This window comes from Neopsephotus bourkii, unplaced genomic scaffold (assembly GCF_033783945.1).
Source record: "Neopsephotus bourkii isolate Nb327-2 ecotype Australia unplaced genomic scaffold, CSIRO-AGI_Nbou_v1 NB_196, whole genome shotgun sequence".
Classification (NCBI taxonomy): Eukaryota; Metazoa; Chordata; class Aves; order Psittaciformes; family Psittacidae; genus Neopsephotus; species Neopsephotus bourkii.
Genome location: NW_026900709.1, coordinates 13327650 through 13350404, shown reverse-complemented (window position 1 = coordinate 13350404; position 22755 = coordinate 13327650). Strand labels below are relative to the sequence as shown.

Here is a 22755-nt window from a genome sequence, read left to right as displayed (position 1 = left end):
AGTACCATAAAAGTTGTGAAAATGGGATGCCTTATTTTGACAGCTTTACAATTCAGTTTAAAACGTACAACTTTTAAACATGGGGAGGCAGGGGACAAGTAGTGAGAGAAAAGTGAGGGTAAAAATAGCCTCTCTGTGTGTACATGAACTTATGTCAAGTTTCTGGAATGCAACTGAAACATGAGACACTGTGGGATGTAGTGGAAGAGCTGAGCAAATGTTCAAAAGCTGTAAAGGTGTGGTCTGGCTGGGACTGAAGGCATTTATCAGCTGCTGTAATAACTGGAGAAGTTTAAAATTTCTCCTTTGAAGTGAAGGAGGAGTTGGCTTCACAGGGAGTGTTCTGTCTACCTGATGTGCTGGTTCGCCAGGACAGCATCCTCCTATATTGCTGGAGTTTTGGGGTTTTGTCCTCTGTTTTGCTCCCTGTCACGTGAAACAAGGGAAGGGATGATGGCAGAATGATTTAGGGATTTCAGTGTGATTTCAAGAAGGCAGGTATGTGAGTGTTGGTGAATTTAAGCTGGCCCAATGAATTTTTATTTATTTTGAAAGTGAATAGCTGCTGCTAGCTTAGCTCCTGAACTGGTTTAATACAGGCTCAATCAAGTGCCAGTGCTGGAACAAATAAGAGGGCTGAAGACAGGCTGTGGCAGGACTGACCTAGTTGAATTTATGCAGTTGTGAAACTGTAGCTTGAAAGAAAGGAGTTACTTTACCTGCAGGCACTTGTAAAATACATTTTGGAAATTCACAGTAGAACTATTAAAGATGGAAAAATAGTAGGAGAGAATGGAATCGATCTGGAAAGCCTAAAGTGAAGGTTGCTCAGAAGATGTTAATGCTGCTTATGTTAATAATAAGTGGTATTCCTTAGTCATGTACATGTCAGCAATATTCTGCATCTTACAAATAACATACCAATGCAGAATAAGAAATTTCAGGAATTATTTAAAGTTGTGTGGACGAGACCTCTTATCAAAGCTGGTTTTATTTAACTGCAGATTTTGTTATTCTCTCCTTTTGCTATAATTAGCCTTGTCTTTTTGTGAAAAAGCAATTTCAAAAGTAGTGAACTGCACAGAAGAAAAACCCCAACAAACAAAAAAATCTCAATGGAATATGCTTTTGAATTGGAGAAAAGAAGAAGGGAAAAAAAGATCATGAATTTTTTTCTCACCACAGACTTGCATTTTAGTACATTTGTGTTAGATGTTCAGTGAGATCGGGCTTGAATATCTGTGGCTAATAAACTGGCACTCTCACTGAAACACTCCTAATCTTAAATCTCATTGGAGTATAATTGTAAAAATATTCACAAGGAAGACTGTATAGCACAGTAAATGCAAAGTACTACAGATTAAATAGAAACTACATGCTTGTAAAAAAAGTAATTTGCAATATTGAAATAATGTAATAAAGCTTAGGTGATTTAACAACTCAGGGTAATTGGTTATTTGTCTATTCAGCCTTCCTCTCCATAGTTATTTTGTAGCTTCTTCAGAAAACTGTTTCTTATCTAGATTATATCCACCTTTCCTCACCCTCCTGTTAGAGACTTCTGCCTGCTTCAAGTGGTGTATTTCCAAAGCTTGTTGTTACCAGGAGAGATTTGGAAAATATTCCTTTTTGTTGCTATTAAATCACTATTTCAGTAGTCTTGGGAGCATTTTGAAAGTACATTTACATAGACAGACAATTCTTTAACTGAAACTTTGGTAAGGAAGGTCTTCTAGAAGTATAAGGTATTGATTATGGAATAGCTTTGGCTGCTGTTTGTCCAGTGATTGTGTGACCCGTTGAGAAGTTTGTCACAGGTATCTCTTTCTGCCTGTGTAAGAAGTTTCAACTTGTTTTTTTTCTTGGCACAGCTTGGGATTCTGGCTCTTCTGAAGTTAAAACAGCTGCTGTTTTAACTCTGGAGATCTTCCAAGTCATTGTCTTGCATTTTGGTCAATATCTGTAGAAGAACTATATAGTAGTACTCTGTGGAGGCGTAGTGCTTTGAGTAGAACAGAGTATTGGTGTTTTAGGGTTGTGGAAGTACCTTAGACTGGCAGGGTTGGTTTTCCAGAATTCAGCATAAAACAGTGCTTCATGTGTGAATGTTATAAACTTGGGCTCAGTAAGATTTCTTCATCCTGATTTGTAAATAATACAGTCTGCGTTGCCTTTCTTGATCATTAGATTGATTCTTGTCCTTGAAATTCAGTGTGGCCAATAGCATGTCCAGTGGCAAGTCATGTCAGCAAGGAGGTGTTATGTGAGTTAAAGAACAGCTACAATAGGATAGTGATTTTTGACAATACTTTAATACTGTAGCCTGTGAACCATAAATATAGAATATGGCTCATCTTGTAAAATGATACTGGCATTCCTACTTTAAGGTTTAGGGCCTGGTATGTGGAAACCATTCCCTGTTTGGAACTGCTGTAGTTTGTGCATGTGACAGTGAAAAGACATTTCCTTGTAGTAAATTGAATTTGGGTTCTACCTTGATTTTTTCAGAATCTGTATTAATATAGTAATAATAGCATGCTTTGTAAGTAAGTAGTGATTTCTTGAGAATCTCAGGAGAAGACATGATTTTAAAGTTCAGTTACAGGATGCGTTAAAATTGGGATAATTGATAGGCTGATTCGCAACTGCTATGCTGGCATAGGCTTCTTGGGGAGTAGTTCTTATTTTCTGAGGAAGGAAGCTTTGTGCCTAGCAGAAGCTGGGATTCAAAATGGCTAAGTGTGAGTTTTATTACTGTGGCTCCCTTAGCATGTATGTGATAATACAGCAAAAACATTGGTTGAATGTAAAATATATTGGGGGGGAACCAGGGGAAGTTATTAAAAAACCCTGCATATTAATTCCTTGCTTGTGTGTCTTTTAAGTATTTATTTACTTTTGATCCCTTCTTATAAGGATAGTGGTGAAAGGGAAACCAAATACCTTTAAGATAACAAACAAGGTAGTATATTGCAGCATAGATCAGGCCAGATTCGTGATTTTCTGGCACTTCAGGTTTCTGTATGTGAATGAGGCAAAAGTGAAAGACAGAAGTGAAAAAGTGAATGACTTTTCATAACTTCTGTAAATGTTGTTTGCAAAGGTGAATGATGAAAGTGAAAACCATCCATTTGTGCATTAACAGAAAGTTACCACTCATCATCGAGCTCATTCTGCCAGGCACTCCCCCCCCCGCCACCGGGGATGCTTAGGCTGTATGTACAAACTGCAAATTATTTGGCTAGTACTGCCCTTGCTTACCTTTTAATTAAAAAGTGTAATCCGTAATTAGCAAAGGAGAAGCTCTTAATCTTTAATCTTGCGAAGATGCCATCTGAACTGCTGGGCTTCCATCCGCCCCCTTTCTTGTTGTTGTTTTTTTTTTCTTTTTATGTGTACCATAAATTCAGATTCTTGCTTTGTGTCTTCTGTTTCCTTCTTTTGAAGGTGAAAAAAGGTCCTCAAAGAAGAAAGGCTTATGTTGTAGAAAGTAGCAGGCTTCTTCTGGAATGTGTGGCATAGCACAGTGGAGACATGAAAACAATTTTCATATTTAAAGCTGAACCCATTTCCGAACCTTTGATGAAAAATTACTGGTAAAATCTAGTGTATCTTTCCAGTGAAAGTGGTGTGGTTTAGACTCTAGTCCTGGTTAGCTTCTTCTTTGATATGGGTAAATAACTCTTTGATGTTGGTAAATGTTCCTTCTAAAAATAGATTTGGAGCTGAAAAGTATTCAGTTACTCTTGAATCAGGCTCATGTTAAGTCAGTGGGAAATCATTCTGTCTGCTCTAACGGGGTTTGGGTTAACCTCATGTCACTGTGCATTAGCCAAGCCTCAGCTACTACCATACAGGAGTTTGCCAAAGAAGAAATGTTTTCTTTCTTTTCTTTTTAAATGAAACACTTTGCACAATTTTTGCAGGCTCTTTCTATCATCGTTTGATAAGTCAATCTTAGTTGTTATACATTTGAAATAAATACTGATCCTACAATGTCTTAAGCTTTTGAGAGTTCTTTTTATTTAATGTCAAAAGACATTAAAAATGTCAGTAGCTGAATGAGGACTTGAAGGCTCAGGCCAGCCCCTGACTATTTCACAGAAAGGGGAGGAACTGTTTTAGCTTGATATTTTCAATTAGTCTCTTTAGAAATTGGGAGTTACGTCTTGATAAAAAAAATAATATTTAATTGTTGACTGGAAGAAGCTTCTAGCATGTCTGGGAAGGAACTGGGATGTTAGATGTGTGGACTCTGATAAGGGGAAAAAATGTGGCACCTTAATAAATTGCTGGACTTGGAAACAAAATGGGTTTGAACATATTAGTTGGAATTTCAGATTGTCATTTCTGCCCCACTTTTAGTGTAAATGGATACAATATCTGAAAAATATAAAAAAAAAAGTAATGATTTTCTTAGTATATGTTCTGCTGAGCTGTGCTTGGCTAACATTTTTCTCGTCTGTTTTATAGGTTTTGTAAAAGACACCGGATTAAGTCAAATTCAAATGTTCCATGTGTCCCAAAAGACTTGTTGATGATGTCAGAATTAGTTCTTCCACAGTTCATCTTTAGTCTTATTCAGCACTTAAGAGAGGGGTATAATGAGCCTGGTATGTTTTCAATTTGCATGTGTCTAGCGTATCTTACCATGCTGCTATCTCTTGCTTTGCAGTCTGTGAAGAAACAGTACATGAATATTGTATAGAATGCATGAATGCTATCTATAGTTAATAGTACTTAATTTTGTACCTCTTTTCCTAACAAAGTTACTTCCTGGCTAGGTCATTTGATCTTTGTTCTCTGCTGAAGAGCTTCTTAAATACTTTAAAGGTTACCAAGCATTGTGTTGAGCTCTTCAAGGAAATGAAATTGGGATTAATTTGAAACTTGTACATGTGGATTTTAGAGCATTATTAGTATAATTTATTTTTTGGTGGTCATAGCTGTTCTGCCTTGTGAAGGTCTTGATCAAATTACATTACATTTACACCAAAAGTTCTTGTTGTGTGGTTTTCAGCTCTTGATCTGCCATCAGAGAAAGACCTTCATAAAATCCTCCAGGTTTTGGAGCCTCATGTTTCCTTTCTAGAAGACTTGACCAAAATGGGAGGAGCAATGCGATCAGTTCTTACCCAGGTTTTGACTAGCCAACAGTTCTACAAAGATCTTAGCTCTGGTATGTTTGTGTTATTTCTAATAACTGAATTTTCAAGTTATGGAGAATTTAAGGGCATAAATTTTGTTTATCACTTCAGTTTCTGCATGTTTTGATTTGACATCTCAAAACCCAGAAAAATGCATGTTTTTACAGATACTTTTGTTGTTGTTGATAGAAGAGGGGTGGGCTTCAGAAGCAGCTAGAAACATTTGTTATTAAGAGCAAACCTTTTATCTTCTGTGTCCCAGGTAACTGTATAAACATACTTAATTTCCAAAGAGTTCTTATAATGAAGTTGTTATCTTCAAAGTGAGGTCAACGTGGCTTAGATCCTCCAAATAAGGCATATCAAGCTTATTGAAAGCGGAATATGTCTAACTTATTTTGGGATCTGCTTTCACAGAGGTTACAGGAGGAGACCTGAATAGTAAAAGGCCATTGTGTGTCCTGCACTTCTGTGCAAAGCTTTTTTATTTTTCTTCCTTAAACCTCCTCCCTCCTCCCAGTTATTTATTGCATCCTGTACCAAATCATAATCTGAAAAAATTGGGCAGTCACTATTAACTCCAAACCACCTAGTATAAATTAACTCCATCTTACTTTGTTGGAGTTAGTGTCTTTTTTGAGTCCTTTGCATACTTCCTTTTCATAGGTATGAAACAAATAGTAATTACTGTAGATTTAAGTTGCTGTAACTGGCTTGGGCAGCAGGTAGTTGTAGAACAGGCAATCGTCAAGTCATTATTTGGAAGGAGAAACACTTGGGAATGCTGTCTCAGGGACAGTTGTCTTTATTCTGTTTCCTTCCTCTTTTTCTCTCCTGTTTAATGATATTTGATTGAGAGAAATTTAAAGACTTCTGTTTTCCTATATGCAATGAATTTCCTTGGATAGAAAAGTGGAGAGGCAATGGGAAGCAAGGCATTCTTATCTTGACTTCTGGAATGGAGAATATGTGTGCAGGAGTAGGTACAGTTTCTGGGTAGGGAAAGGAAAGAAAGGGATTTTAGAGCAAAATGTGTCTTTTTGGCTCCGAGTGCAAAAGGAGCACAGCTAGAAAGATGCCATCATCTTTTTCATGTTTTCTTTTCCTTCAACAATTGGCAGAATTTGCTCTTCTAAAGTTTATTTTTTCCTTCTGTAACAAATGTGTTGGGTTTTTTTTGGTCCATTTCTTTGTGAAAGATTTTATATCCTGAGTGTTCAGTGTGACTTTGCTTCATCAAATAGTTGCAATTATGTTACCTTTATGAATAGTCTTTGTTAATTGCAGCTGTCAGAACTTTAACTTTGAAAGAAAAATTCCAAATATTAGAAATTGTGCCTGGTGTATTACCATTACTGGGTTTCGTTGTTGTTTTTTTTTCCCCATGGGAAATTGTAGATCCCTGTCCTTTCTGTCCAAAACCAACGCTTTAGTGTTAATGATGGCAGTGCTGATAAAACAGAAATGAAGTACATCATTTAGAAGAAAACACTGTGTTGGAGGGCAAAAACTGGCGGTTTCTAGTCTTTTGGGTTTCAGTTCATTAGTTGAAAAAACTTCTTAGCTTTTACATCTCATAATTATACAGCTTATTAAAACATTGTGGACCATTTTTTTAACTTGCTTGTATTGAATATGGAGTATATGAACCAAGTAGCTGTTGTACATTAATACTGTTTTATGTATGTATTCAAGGTGTTGGAGAGAATGCATGTGCAAAGAAAAGTCATGAAAAGTACCTCATTGCTTTGAAAGGCTCTGGACTGGCATTTCCTGAGGATAAAATTGCATGTGGTATGCAGGAACAAGGAGCTGGAACTAGCACATTAGCAGTTCAAGGTTTGTGTAGAAAAATATATCGAGAGAAGATTTTACTGCTGTTGCTTTTGATATAAATTGTTCTTTAGTTTATTAAAACAAACAAAGCAAAAACAACAAACAACCCAAACTAAATCTACCTGCTATTTAGTGCACTACCAAATTACAGGACTCATTTTAATTCTATCAGCAAAACTAAACATGTTAACTTTTTTTGCTAATATACTAAGCATCATTTCCCAGTCATAGCATTAGTGGAATTTGAGTAGGCAAGATGAAATTGCTCATAGTGGAATTTTGTCACGGCAACTGAGTTAAGCCCCCTATTCTCACAAAAGTGCTGTGGATTTTTTTTTTTCTTTTTGATCACTGGAGGCCATCAGAGTTTTCTGCAATTTCTGAAAGAGCACATCTTTGTTAACTCAGTGTATTGAAGTTTGTATTGATTTTGTATTGATTGGGAATCTTACTCCAATTTCTCAGTCCACTGCTGTGTATCTTTTAAAAAAAGTTAATGTAGTGTTCATTTCATACTGGCTCATTAAATATCATAAACTCTTTTCAGTTTAAGACTTACAAAAGGAATATCTGAATTTTTTTATTTCAAAAGGTTTAGCAGGTGCTACAGCAACATCAGGACAAGGGGATTCTTCAGATGAGGTGAGACTGTTTTTAAAGACTATAATGAACTGGAACGGAGTATTAAATGGAAAGAAGGCTTACAGCCAAATCCCACAAACCTTAACTCTTCCATCTACCGTATATTCTCTCCATTTTAATAATTAGAAATAAATGAGATATAAAGGAATAGATATTATGCCTTTAATTTACTAAGGACCTCTTGAAAAATCCTTATTTTTGCTAATACCATTTCAGTTTAACATATGTATATAATGTAGAAGAAACTTGTGTAGGTAGTTCAGAAATCACTATCAAGTAAATTGGGCTTGATTAAAGCTAACTTACAGCATGTGATGCTGTGAATGGTGTTAGCAGTTTCTGGCACTTGAGAATCCAGCTGAACTGGTGATAGCAGCAGTGAGAATTTCTCTGTAGGTAAATTCCCATGTGGAGACTTGACCTTACTTAACAAACACAGTGAGTGGGAGTGAAAAGGAGGGAATCTCCCTTAAGATTGAGCTGTAATAAATACATGAAATTTAAGGAGGGAAGTTTAATTCAGGTACAGTTACTGTATCCATTTATTCTCAGTTTGTTTTTTTTTTCCTACTATTTAAAACCCAATTTCAACTAGTAAGTCTTAGCATCCATTCTTGTAGAACAATATAACAAACTTTAAATAAAGTGTAGTTTTTGTAGGATCTTTGCTTACGTTCAATTCTGTGAGCAAGTATTGAAGTAAAACCAATTGTTTGTGTCTGTCTAAAACAGTTGTATGACTTGTTTGCCTCTGTCACGAGCACAACGGCATCTGTTATGCTTTCTGCAGTGCTATTTATAATTTGGCATTTTTCAGAGTATTGCTTGCTGTTTTTTCACCATCACTTGACAAACAAATAAACAAACCCAAACAAACCCAAAACCAACCAGAAAAGACTGCTGATTATCCCTTATAAGTACCATGAAAGGTGGCAATTCAAGTTAATGTTAACAACCTCATGTAGTATTTTCAAATAAACTTTCAATGGCTCAGCATGCTTCTCTGTGTTTTACTCCTATAAGTGGTGAGGAGAGGGGAATAAACTGAAGTTGTTCAGAGTCTGAAGAGAGACTGGGTATTGCTGATGTTTCTTTTGTGACAGAACTACAGGAGGGAGGTGGCAACAGGTGTATTTTAGGGAGAATGTATTTTTTTACAGGGAAAATATTTTTTTTTTCAAGGAAAAGATACTTTAAGAATAAAGGAGGAATTACAGCAACTGCATTATAACTTCCTAGTTAAAGATATCTGTTGTGTAGAGATTTTTCTTTCTGATCTCCAGGATATAAAGGTATTTTATTATGTTACTGCAGATGTGGGGTTTCTAGATGGAAATTCTGCATATACTCGCATACCTGGAATCAGTTTTAAGATGTTAATTAAATTATACATTGTAAAGAAGCCCAAGAGCCTATTTTGAAATCTGTATTTAGAAAATTTTAAAAAGCGATTAGGAAGTAACATAGAGCTAAAACATTAAGCACTCAAAAAATTAGGTGTTTCTTAGTATGTATTTTCACTTCTGAATTTTCCTTACATATCTTCAATAAAATTACATTGATACAATATGGGATGCATTTAGAAATAATGTCAACCCTCGGTGGCATCTCTGGAGAAAGTGAATTTTTTTATTTTACAGTATTTTTTCTAATAATGGTCTGCTTGACAAATATGAATTGCTGAAAGTAAATCCAATCCTTTCATCCAAAAGCCAGAAGAGAACTGTGCAGGTGGGAGGCTGAAATGCTGATGAGAAAAATGATGTTACTAGAGAAAGGAGAAATAAGTTACTTTGTTTTGACTTCTCTTCCTCTACCCTGACCTCCCTTGTAAATTACAAAGCGCATATAAAGCTTTCGTAATGCCTTACTGTGCTCTCTTACAGCAGAGTAAAACTGTGTTCTAATTAAAAAGTGTGGCAAGAGTATGCTTTTAACTGGATTTTCTTCCTCTGGTATTTAACATGAATTAAGAAAGGTTAATGTCTTTTCTTACCAAGTAAGTCTTAAAAGTAGTGTTGCTTCACAGATGAAAGGCTAGATTACCAAATTTACATAGGCTACAAATTAGAGCAGTGCTTCTGCAGGGTATTAAACAGCTTGAAAAGTTTTGCATAGTTTGATGTTTAGTTTCACTTCTACAATAGTAGATAGTTCTAAGATAAAAATAAATCTGAAGGATTGATTTATCCTGTGATTGTTATAGGTTGTTCCCCCCTACCAGTAGTATAGGCTTACTTGTGCTCTATTTCTTAAATAGTTTGTGTTACATGCTGTAGTATTTTGTAGAGAACTCGCTATTAATTTCTTTTGTTGGCTTTTATTTCTCACGTTTTCCCTTTGTGCAAAAGGGGAAAAAAAGTCCTGTCTAAACCTATCCTCCTACTTAAGAAATTTTTACGTTGCAAGGAATCACTTTTACCACAGTGACAAATAAACCTTTTTTTTTTTTATATCTCTTTTTGGCTGCCCTTGTAGTTTACTGAGCACTGAATGCTGTATTACTCAGTTAACATACTTGTTGGCTCCAATTGCTATTTAATATAATCATACAAAAATCAATGTATGGTATATAATATTTAAAGTTTATTATTTGTGTTTACAATAGATATGGCACACCATAGGCATATTGTTAAATATTATGTTAAGTAAACCTACATAGATCTTTGGTGTTATGCAGGTATATTTAGACAGCATTGTCCAATGGGTAAAAATAAGGTGTTTTGCTTACTCATTCTCTTACTCTTTGTCCCTGGGCTTGTCAGACACCATGTGATCTAGCACTCTCAATCTCAAGGCTGTTAAAACTCCTGCACTGACATTAAGATGTAATCCTACCTTACTTAAGCAATGGAAGCCAACTGTCTAACATTATGGAGGGGAAAAAGGAGTTCTCAAGAAAGCATTTCTCATAAGTCACTCCATTTTTCTTCTTTTTATTGAAATCACTTCAAAAGTTGCGATAAAGACTTAGATGTTTACATTTTTCTTATACTGCATTTTATTTGCCAAAGCATTGATGTTGGAGGCTAGAATCCAACACATTAATCACAAATTGTATACACAAATGCATTGCTTTCTGGTTAAGGCCCGTCTAGCAATTCGCTGGATTAACTGAGGCTGTGAAGCAGTCCTGAGACTTCCAGCTGTCAGCTTTCTAGCTACAGGAATTTAGATGCCTCTTCTTCAGGGCAGGAGACTTATGTTGCAGAATCTTGTAGTGTATCAGCAGGTCTGATGTTTGCTTTAAGAGTATTTGGCCCCCCTGATGGGGGAGTGGGCAGTGGCAGCATCTTGAGAATTGACTGGCTCCCAGTTGAAGTACAAAAGTTGCATGTGTTTACAAAGACCATAGGATACCTAAGAGTTCAAATGTTTGTCCATCTTAAAATGAATTTTCAGATGGAGGTACTGAAAAAGGATAGGAAAATTCAGACTTGTCATGAATGTGAAACTTCTGGTCAGTCCTTGGATATAAAATATGAACAATCTTTCTTCCCAATGAAGGACAGTAACTTCCTGAGTATCAGGTTCTTTATCATTGCAGTGAAGTTTGTAAAATGGAGCATTTGCTGAGAGGAGAATGACATTGATGACTTAGTTTCAATACTAGATATCTGCATTAATTCACTCTAATTTTATTAGATCCAGTAGGAATCTTTATTTCCACTGCTGCATTAGGACTATTACCACTGTTGGTAAAGATCCATGCAGCATTTAATATAGTCTTGCAATTCTTTTTTCACATTCCTTTTTTTTTTTTTTTGACACCTAGTGTTAGATTTTGTAAAGTGGTGGTGATGGTGTTTTTAACTTGCATTTCGTTTTGGAACATTTACTGTTTTGTTTGCAGAGCGCCTTGAAAGCTTCAGATGACAAGTGCCTGTGTAAACTGTTTGCATTATTCTGTAGGGAACAAGCAATTAGAATTCAGCAATTAGACCTGACCTCTTAAAGGTGTCAAAAATACTTTATTCTTGCATGAAAACTTTTATATTGATTAGAAAATGTATAGCTAAATGCCTGTGTTGCCAAGTCTAATAGTCAACATGTTGGCTGCTTTTTTTGGGAAACAAAAACCCCCAAAACCTACAGATGAATGAGGTGAAACCTTGGATGTGCAACAGTTAAGATTTTTGTAGCATTAAATGTTTTTGGAGCAATAAGTTTCAGAAATCAAAGCAAGAAGCATTACAAAGTTAATTAAATAGATGAGGCTGTCTGAACTTGCAGATAGTAATGTTGCCTGTAGGGGAAAAAAGGCAATTAAAAAAAGTGGTTTATTTTCTACGGAGTTGCATGGAGTCCATTGGTTCCTGTCAACAGTAAAAGTAGTTTTCTGGTATATTTGGGATTTTCTGTTTTAGCTTGATAGTTAAACCAGAATTTTGAGAGCATACCATCTCTTGGCAATAACATTCTAAATATACCATTATCAATTTTTTAAACTCTTCAGGAGGACCAGGATGGTAGCCAAGGTGTGGGCAAGCGCAAGAGGGTGAAACTAAGCAGCACCACCAAAGGTATTTATAAAGTACTGATCTCAGTTTATCATATTTGCTTTCTGTCTATCTTAAAAATTATCTAGGGGTATCTGTTCACTTCCCAAGCACTGGAGTGCTGCATGTGACAGGTGTTAAACACAGAAAACTCTAAGAAAGCGTAGCAAGTGAAATTGTGGTAATTGGCAACTTTCCCTCCAGTAAGTACCACTGTCTGGGACTATTTGACTAGTCATTTTGTCATCTTCATGTCGTAAGTAGACCTCTAAAAATTCATTCCATTTTCACTGCGTGGCTCGCAAGGTTGCAGTGCAACTTAGCAAGCAAGTTTTTTGATGTATTTGTTCTTAACAGTTACTTTTTCATTACACCCCTATACAGTATGGCTGTGTTCTCAGGCAGGCAAGAGTGGTTCTTTCTGGTTCTGGTTGGTCTTTGTCTACTCTTCTAGTGATGTTTAAGAAAAGATCCTTGAATCAAGTCCTGTTTGAAACCACTCCATTGTTTTCCTACATTGAAATTAATCCTCTGTGCAATTTCTAGCCCAACATGAGCAGCACTTACATTGAGGTCAGAGCAAGTTCTAATTCAATAATGGCCATAGGCTAGAGGCATGGTAGCCCTATCATGTGCTTGTCCTTGTCAATTTTTTGTGCTAAAGTGTTTAGTAATAATATTTAAAATATTATTTTTATTATTAAAACACTTTCTGTTTTGTGGGGGTTTTATTTTGTTTTTAATTATGACTATGAAGAGACTGATAAAGGCAGAACAAAGAAATTGCAAGTCTTGAGAAAAGAACATTCAGGTGGAAAACCTTCAAGTGAAAGTTGGAATTAAACTTCTGGAAAAGCTTTGAGTTGAAGGTTTGGAACTTGAATTTGAAATGCAAGGTCTCATGAGGTCAGTAAACAGGTTGGAAGGTGTTGTGAGGAGTATGGGAAAGTAAGATTGTTTCTGGTGGTTTCAGATTGAAGGAAAAAGATTGGGAAGCTGGAAAAACAGCTAATTGTTTTTGCAACAATGGTGTTAAGAGGCAATCTTAGAAATGGTGTGTGAAAGATTGTGACAGAGAATAATAGTGTGGAAGAAGAGGTAGTTTTGGAGAAATGCAGGAAACTTACAGACATCCAAGGGAAGCTCTCTTACTTGAACTTTTGAGGCAGTTGGGTTGTCTAAAAGATAAGTTAGAGTCAGGTAACACAAGAAAAAAAGTTGAGTTTCTCTGATTCGTAATTACTGATTATGGGAAATAGGCACTGAGGAAGTCAGGGTTAGAATGTACCAGATCTGAAAACCAGTATCAGCAATGGCATTTCAGGAAAAGGGATACTTTAATTCAACATTTGATTTCCCCCCAGGATTGTAGTCTTCCCCCTCTGAGGCATCCCAACATGGACTGTGCTCATGATGTTGATAGCTTCTAGTATCAGCCCCAGAGGAGGGAGTCTGCCAATGGGGGAAGGGTAAGTATCTGTTTTTATTGAATAGTTTTCTGAAGTTTTCAGTATTCATATTTTATGTCCAATAGGGTATAAAATAAGAGTATGAAAAGAAAATTTTAGAAAACTGAGTATTGAATAAAAACAGATTTACCTTTTCCGCATGAGCAGACTCCCAGTCCCATCCTAGGTCTCTAGTGGTACTGTCTTCATAGAGCCTTATTTATATACTGCAAGAATGCAAGACTTGTGTTCCAGAGAGATGTTTGCAACAATTTGTGGGGTTTTCTATGGCATTAGGAAAGAACAAAAGGTGTCATTAAAGAAAATAGAGTTTTTATGCTGAGGTTCACTGATACAGGTATGGGACTGAGTATTGAGAGGATTTTTATTTTACTCTTTTAAAATCTGCATCCATCTGAAGTACCAGATGTTTAAGGTAATTTTAAACCCACAGGCACTATTGACTTTTTTTTTTTTAATTATTATTTGGTGAAAGAAATTCAGACTCATGTGGCACTTTTCACAAGAGCAGAGACATGAGTCCTGGTGTTCTTGGCAAATTTTCCAAGTTGAGTAAGAGCATTCTGCCTACTTAAATTCTGTAGCAAGTATAAGTGTATATATATTCTGTCCCTGCCTGAAACTACTGTGTAAGGAATTTGGTACGTGCTGTTCAGTTGTGATACATGTCAGAGAAAGGTGCATGTGAGTGACAGATGAGGTGGTGTGCCACTTGTCTCCATGCCTGGTGTTCTTACTCAGTGGTATTTAGCATGTACCTAAACAGGTACTGTCTGTTCTGTGGACAGAGGACTTCAGTTTGCCTGGTGACCAAGCTTTCATGGGCAGTAAAATCTCTTACGCAATTTCTTAGCAAGAGACAAGAAAGAGAGCATAAATGATCATTGTATGTTTGCTGCAATAGGTGATGTGTAATGCTTTACAAACACCTTAAAATATTTCAGGATTCTGTGAAGGTAATTTTTTATTTCAGTGCTTACAGAATATGTTGAATAAAACATATTCTTGTCTTTGTGTGGCTTGCTAGAGTCTTGAGGAGATCCCTGAAACTTAAATTACACGATACTATTTATGATCTTTTGCAATTTCCTGATATGTTTTGGGTTGATTGGTCACTTGACTGGGGAACTCTGACCTTTGGTAATGGTGGAAATTTGAGGTAATTCCTGCTTAGGAAATACTCAAATGCCTATCCTGTTTAGGATAGGCAAGATGCTATCCAGTGCAGTTCCTGAAGCTGTCCTACTACAGAGAAGTGTCGGGTCTTCGAGACTAGACGATGTTCAGCTTAAGTGTTTTTGAATCTCTGCTGATGGGGACACTTCATATAGTCCCACTGGAATGTGGCATTTGGAGTATGCATGTGCGTGTGTGCATGTCCCAGGCCTAGTTGATTTCTAGGTATAAAGGAGCATTATGATAATTGTTTTTCTTTAGTCCTTTTATCTTACAGGAGTGAACAATACCTGTTGTAGTTTTAAATCATAAATAACCTTTTAGAAGAATGATGATAAAGACTTTATATTTTAGTATATTTTTTTCAATGGATTTAGTATGATTTATGCTTTGTCAAAGCCAGTTTCATGAACAGTTTATTCTAGCAGAGGTCAGTCTGTGCAGCTCTGCAATTGGGAAACTGATGCTTAAAAACGCAGCTGGCAGAATGGAAAGATGGCTTGTTTCCTACATAGGTACCCTACATGGATGTATTGTCAGGATGAGTAGGGATCAGAGTGAATGGCCAAGAGTTAAACGAGGAAAGATGAGACTCTCTCTTCTGGTACCATCAGGAGCTAATGCCTGGTTATCTGATTATAGGAATTTTTACGTTTAAAAAAACCCAAACAACAGCCAACCAACAACTGTGTGGTTGGTCAGTCAGAACATATGATGCTTTAAAAATAAGAATAACTGATACATTATTGTTTCTAGTTTGCTTGTTTAGAGCTTTATAAACAGAACGTAAGTGTTCTTAAATTATATTTTGTTGTTTTGCTGTTTTAACTTCAGTTTAATAGTAGTCTGCATGAATAGTTTCCCTCAATTAAGTGGCTCTGTAAATATTGTGCATATTGCTGTGATTCATTACAGTCAGTGGAGCTATTACAGTAAGGTGATGTGATTCAATGCAAACAATGAAGACTAGACTCTATGTGGTAGAATTGTACTAAATACTTTCATTGGCTTCTCTGGGAGGTCCTTTTCATTGTTACAGACTGACACTACAGTGTTGGCCACGTTCATCTTCCCAGGGTTTCTTGAGGAAAAGAAAATATTTACAGAGTGCACAAAGATGTTCTTAAAATTTTGTTACTGAATTTTATATAAGGCGGTGCAACTACACCATCACTGCTTTTAGTTTTCATGATTATTACATTATACATCCCCTCCTCCAACCTTTTATGCAGATCAATCTATCATGGATGTTTTGAAGCATAAATGTTTTCTAGAAGAATTATTATTTTGGACAATAAAATATGAGTTTCCACAGAAGATGGTGACTTTCTTACTCAACATGCTGCCAGATCAAGATTATAAGGTATTTGCCTTACTTAATTCAAACTTAAATGTCTTTATTTTCATACTTACTGTGCCTTGCATGAGACCACAGATGTTTATATTTGAGTAATAAGCAGTAAAATGCAGATTATTTTTTTTTATCTTGTTTTGAGTATTCTGTTAGAAGGGCTAAAGTGTATAGTATCTGAAGAGAGATGTAAGCAAAACAAGATGGATAATTCTGGAGCGGCAGTGTAAAGTTTGGTCTCATGGTTCAGTTTTTTCCTTTTTTGGCTGTTAGTACTTATTTGCATGTGTTGGATTTTATTTTGATTTAATTTGCTTTGTAAATTAGGTTTTTATCAGTTAAAAGATGTGGACCAGCACTGAATGATTCCGTAGTGTGGTATGACTGGTAAATAATTGCGGCGACTTTGTTCCTGTTGCAGCTGTTGTAGGCAGTGGTTTCTCTGTATAGACCATTACAGTGTGAGTGCTCTTGCTGCAGCTATGCCCTAGGTGCTTTTGGGAGCCTTCCAAGTGCTTCCTTACAGAGTTTTGCAGTTGTCCATACCAAGTGTCTCCTGGCCTGGAGTCATGGATACTGGATGTCATCTTCCTGTTTTAAATCTTGGTGTGCAGCCAGGTTTAGTTGTTTGCTCTACGTGTTCCCAAGACCTAGTATACATAGCAGTCAGGCTTAACATTTTGCTCTGATCACGTCATACCTTTAAGCCATGCAAATATTTTGGACCTTCTGGATCCCTGCTGGGGATCTGCAAAGATGAAGAAATCCTAAAGTCCAGGCATGCAGGTTTCTTCAAAGATGTCTGTTTATAATAGGACAGCCCTGTATTCAGGCCCAATTAAAACCTTGCTATATCAAAGCAAAGGATATGAAGATAACTTGGAAGGAAGAAAAAGATAAGATACAGGCTTTCAGCAATACTCTGTCCAGGTCAAGACAGCATTTTGATTTGAGATGTGAGCACAGATTCATCTTGGTCTTGGATTCAGCTATTACATGAGGAGTCATGAGGACTATCTTAACTGATGATCCCTTGCCAAGAAGCTTGGTATTTGGAGACAGACCCATGTGGACATCCAGTTCCCCTGAGCCATTGCCAACTAAACTCCTGCCTGTACTCCTGGTAGCATGCAGAGGAATCTGGTAAGTGTTGCTATGTTTACCTGTTTACTGTGTAATAACAAATTTTAATGATCATGAGATCTTCTTTCCTTTGACAATAAGCCACAGTCTTCAGTGGTTTTCTTCATTGTGTTTGTAATCTTTCTTCATTATGTACTGAGAAAAAGAGACCATGTTATATTTAGTTTCTCTACTGGCTGCCACTTTTGTCTGGAAATCAGTCTTGCACCCATCAGTACAATAATGTTTAATAATTAAATATTTTTTTGTTACCCATTTTATGTTGTGTTTGATATAAACAGCTAATTTTTATGTACAACCTTTGTTACTAGCACAAATCCTAAGCATTTGAAAACTTTTAGAATCTGTGTTGATTCTAATTGCTGTGACTAAAAAGTGTTTTTCAGTAGTAAGGAAAGTCAGAGCAGAAAATATATCATACAGCAATACTCGGGAAGCAGCAACAACATTTTTTCCCAAGATACCTGTGCTTTGTTGCAAAACTGTGTCAGTGATGCATGGATTCTAAGCATGTCTATGAGGATTGTGGCTCATTTACAGGGACTGGCTCTGCCTCTTACTAGTGTACAGAGCGAACATACCATTTTGGGATGAATTAGAAGAATGTTTTGTCTTCTAAGCTTCTATTTAGCTTTTACGAAGGAAAAGCTTGTTTTCTGTTTAATCACAATGAATTCTCAAAGCAGTAGGAACACCTGGAGGGATATATAGGTAGTTCCAAGTGATCTCTCAGCTCTCTGCTACTTTCTTGCATCCCGTCTATACCACATTTTTTTTTTGTCTCTGCGCTTATGCAGTTGGTCTGATTCTTCATGAGCTGATTTAGCTCATTAAATCATTTCCAATCATGATTTAATGAGCTAAATCAGACTTCTGCTAGGTAGGCTTTCTGATAAACTGAGTAAGCTAGCCAAACACTGAGCACAGAGCTGGCTATCTGTGTATGTTCTGAAATTGCTTAAATCTCTGGCCTCTGGCATAAACATGGTAGAGCTGACTGGATCCACCGTGCTCTGAGCAGCACTCAGTGAGCCACCAGCAATCTCTGTTCCACAGATTCATATTTAAATAGGAACACAAACTTCTCTTTTTAGGGTTCCCAATATCGAAAAGAGGTGTTGAAAGGGGTGGGCTAAAACCCTGGCTTAACGTCCCCTCCTCCTGCCTTTTGCATTTGAGAGAGACAGCACAAAACAGTGTGGTCTTTGCCTTACAGGATTTGTGCCTGAAGCATCTGTTTCATCACTCTCTGACATTTGAAGCTTTGAAGACTTACAAGTGAAGAAAAAGAAAACAGAAGCTTTTTTTTTACCAGAGCTTCCAGGAAAATAGAGGTGTTACGGCATGGACAATGCTGCTGCAAGAGGAAAAACAAAAGACCAGAGAAATAAAACTGACCTTCACATGCCCGAGAAGAAAGCAAAGAAGGGGTTGCCAATAAACAGGAAGCTGATGGAAGAGTGTAGATCATCTAAGAGCAGAGCCCTGCTTCAGTCTGGAAAACTGGAAGTAGAGAAATGCAAAAGCATCTGGTAGAGAAAATGAATAAACAATTATCAGAAATGCAGTGCCTTGTCAGGCACCTCCCATAGCGAACACTGAGGCAGCTATTATAGCAGTAGGACTTCACTAACTCCTGGATATGCTGTTCTGCAGATTCTGTAGAAGAGTTTTTCCACTGGAAATTTAGTTTCATTATGGCTGTCACCTGGCAGAACTAGCTGTTTCTTTGCATTGAGAAGATAAATATGGGAGATGGAAGTTCTAACTGAAACATGGGGCTGATGCTAGGCTTCTAAAAGTTCGGGAATGGTTGAGTGGCCACCAAGACAAAAGACCAGATGAAAAAATAACTTTTTTATTTGCATAGGCTAGAAATTTAGAAACTGCACAAGTTCTTAGAGAGTTAATTAGTGAAGGTAATTAAATGTACAGAAAATATGCCTTAGGAAGCTACTTCTTGCAAATGGCTGCAAGCTGAGTAAGTATTTGGAAAGACATGTTATGTAAATATATGCATTCTTGCTCCATTCTTCATTTTTCCTTACGTATACAGCTTTGGGCACTCAAAGATAGGATACTGAGCTGGATGGACTGATTTGACCTACTATGGTTATTTTTATATATGGAATGCAGTTTACTACAGTATTTCAGCATTTTAAATCTGGAAAGAAGTTTGGTTTGTTCGTCTCTGTCCTGGGTTCAGCTGTAGCAGTTGTTTTTCTCCTTCATAGTAGCTGGTGCAGTGCTGTGGTTTTGACTTTAGTCTGAGAACAATGCTGATAACTCACCAGTGTTTTTAGTTACTGGTAAGTAATGCTTACCCCAGTCAAGGACTTTCTAGTCTCATGCTTTGCCAGTGAGGAGGGGCACAGGAAGCAAGGAGGAAGCAGAGACAGGACACCAGATCCAAACTAGTCAAAGGAGTATTCCATACCACAGCACATCATGCCCAGTGTATAAACTGGGGGGAGTTATATGGAAGGCCCAGATCACTGCTTGGGTGTTGGTTGGCGGGTGGTGAGCAACTGTATTGTGCATCAGTTGTGTTTATTGTTTTATCAATTGTGTTTATTGTTTTCAAAATTTGAAAGGTTGTGTTTGTTTAGCTTCAAGGTGAATGTAGGAATAATGCTTGTGTATTACGGAATCTCCATAATTATACCATATTGATAGTGAATCTACAGTACTATCAGAAATTCAGTGTTATCATAGAATCATAGAATAGTTAGGGTTGGAAAGGACCTTAAGATCATCTAGTTCCAACTGCCCTGCCATGGGCAGGGACACCTCACACTACATGAGTGAGGCACAAAAAGTTTTGATGTGTGCTGACTTTAAATAAATACATCCAAAATTTGTCCTTAGAGGAGGGCCATGTTTTTACAATGATCTTGAGCGTTGTGTTTAACAACTAAAATGTAGTTCCTACTTCACAGAATCTAAGAATCCTATCTAAATATTACGCAGTGTGAAGAAGTAATACAGAAATAAAGTATACTTTTTTTACTAGCAGCATTAATATGCTAAGTTTTTAAAATATTGGTTGCATAATTTGTGTCTGAGACTTGATGTTAATAGCGTAAACATCTTAATGTTTAAGTGTCATTGCCAGCGATTAAAATTGTATCAAGGTTCAATTTAAAAGGAATCGTATAATAGGTTGTTCTGCCTTGGAATACCAGAGCAATACTGTATTAACTGTGTAAAAGTATTGAGAACATGTTGTTCCAAAAAAGTTTTAGCTGAAAATAATTACTCTTGAGCTGTGTGCCATATGTAGAAGACACCCAATTATTACAGTATTTTCCGTCATTGTGGAGCAGCTAAAGGAAGGCAAGTTAAGCTGTGTTGTCATATTTCCTGCAGTGACATCCTCATCACCATCCTGGTCTGATTTTTGCATACAACTTTATTTTTGAGGATATTTGCTGGAAGAAGCAGTCTTTGTGCCCAAGAGCAGCATTATGGCATCATGATATTTTTGGAAATATTTTCTAAATGAGTATAACATGATAGTGCTATAATAGAAATACGGGAGCACTGGGTCTGAGGCAGGTAAAATGAAGTATTGGTTTGTATGCAGTCTGGTGAAAACACAGCTGCCTGAGGGTGGTTTTAAAATTTCTAATTTTATGCTTATGAAAGGTTAGTACCTCCAAAAGGAAAAGCCAGGGGATTTTAGACTTTGAGCTGAAAATTTTCATCACTACACAGCTTGTATTATCTCTTCTGATGAAGCCAAGCAAGTCCAGATGGTGTTAATTCAGAACTTAAAGTACTAGGTGAGAAATGGTTTCAAAGCTGGTAGATAGGCACACAGTGTATATGCAGTGCGAAAGGTTGGTTTACAATGCAATTTGAGGCTAATGGAGTGAGACAAGAAATTATATCATGTAGATGTATCATGTAGGTTATATCATGTATAACATTTAAATACATGTAGATTTATATTTACATATATTGATACATTTAAATACCTGGTTTAAAAATCTCTGAACGGTTGTCTGAAGAATAGCAAAGCAAAGCTTGATATATTTTTTTTAAGATACAGCATATATAATTACTAATTTTTTACATCCTAAAACCTTACTGCTTTCATAGGTATGCTGAGATCTTATATTCCTGATTTCAGCATCTCTGGGTTTTTTAATGTGGAAAGTATAGAATGAGAAGATTAGATTTTGTGATAAGGTAGTAAAATTGGAGGCATAAGTTATCCCTGTCTATAGATTTGTCTTTTCATGTGCACTGTAGAAACTAGACATGGGATACTTAGACCATCAGTTTTGGTTTGTCATAGCAACTGGTGTTTCACAGGGTATGCCGATAGTGTTTTTGTAAAGGATTATTTTATAATGAAAGAAAGCTGTAATTTTTGCATGATGCTTGTTAACATAAACATTTCTTTGTAATTTACAGATTGCTTTTACGAAAACTTTTGTTCAGCATTATGCCTTTATTATGAAAACACTGAAGAAAAGCCATGAATCTGACACAATGTCTAATAGAATTGTGCATATCAGTGTTCAGTTGTTCAGCAATGAAGAGCTAGCACGCCAAGTAACAGAAGAATGTCAGCTGCTGGATATTATGGTCACTGTTCTATTATATATGATGGAAAGTTGCCTTATTAAAAGTGAATTGCAAGGTAGGTTGATTTGTTTGTTTGCTTGTTTCCATGAATAAAAAAATTGATCATAGAGGAAATGCAATAGCTTTCTTTGGTAGTCAACCCACCCCCCCAACCTCCTCCCAAAAATGCACAGGATTGAGCAAGATATGGTAGAGGTTGAGTCTTAAAATTTCCTAGAAAAACAGTTATCAAGAGCAACAGTGATGTTTTATGCTTTGCTTTGTAGGGTTTTCTTTTGTAAGACTGTTACACAGTTAAGAATACAGAGGATTATCTTGCAGATGCTTTATTTGTTGGATGAAGTGCATAAACATTCTTTGTGAAGCTCACATTTGAATAAGGAATTATATATGCACTTTGAGACCCCTTATTAATTTAAAAATACTTTCAAGGTTTTTCACGAGGTATTTGAAGTATTTACAATTGTTTTAATTCTTCTCACCTGTGCTTGTCTTAATAAAATTTGATAGAGCAGAATGATTTAATACTTTGGTTGACAGAGTGGCAATTTGAATTAGTGTACATTGTGCAACTTTACTAGTGAAAACAGCTGTCCTGTTTCTACCCTCCTTGTTTTAGCTGTCCTTCTCTGAAAACGATGGCATAACAAATCTTGCCAGCTTCTGCTTTTCATGCTCTCATGTACCAGGACGCTAATAGACTGCATACCTCTCAGCTGTCTTTATCACAGTTTGAATTTGGAAATACTCTCTAGATAGGCTCACTGTTGCTGCCAGATAGGTACTGTCAACTTCTGCAGGAAATTCTAATTTTTCTTGTCTGAAGTATCCTTTGTTTCCAAGTCTGTGTATAGCCTAATACAGCACAACTGTCCCAAAATGGGAAATCGTCGGTC

General features: G+C 36.5%; 1 protein-coding gene across 10 annotated transcripts in view; it reads left to right on the top strand.

Moving 5' to 3' along the window:
* The window catches only part of UBR3 (ubiquitin protein ligase E3 component n-recognin 3), a 109419-nt gene that overhangs the window by 9749 nt on the left and 76915 nt on the right, over positions 1-22755 (top strand). For 7 of the 10 annotated variants that reach the window (XM_061342829.1, XM_061342779.1, XM_061342803.1 and 4 more), the window contains exons 2-8: positions 4474-4613; positions 5021-5179; positions 6843-6986; positions 7576-7625; positions 12082-12148; positions 16002-16132; positions 21686-21914. In XM_061342829.1, coding sequence (XP_061198813.1) covers positions 4538-4613; positions 5021-5179; positions 6843-6986; positions 7576-7625; positions 12082-12148; positions 16002-16132; positions 21686-21914 — 856 coding nt within the window. In that variant the 5' untranslated portion in view covers positions 4474-4537. Of the gene's footprint in view, positions 1-3414; positions 3597-4473; positions 4614-5020; positions 5180-6842; positions 6987-7575; positions 7626-12081; positions 12149-13486; positions 13594-16001; positions 16133-21685; positions 21915-22755 lie in introns of those variants that run through there. The other 3 variants (XM_061342820.1, XM_061342810.1, XM_061342835.1) reach the window with 3 other exon arrangements.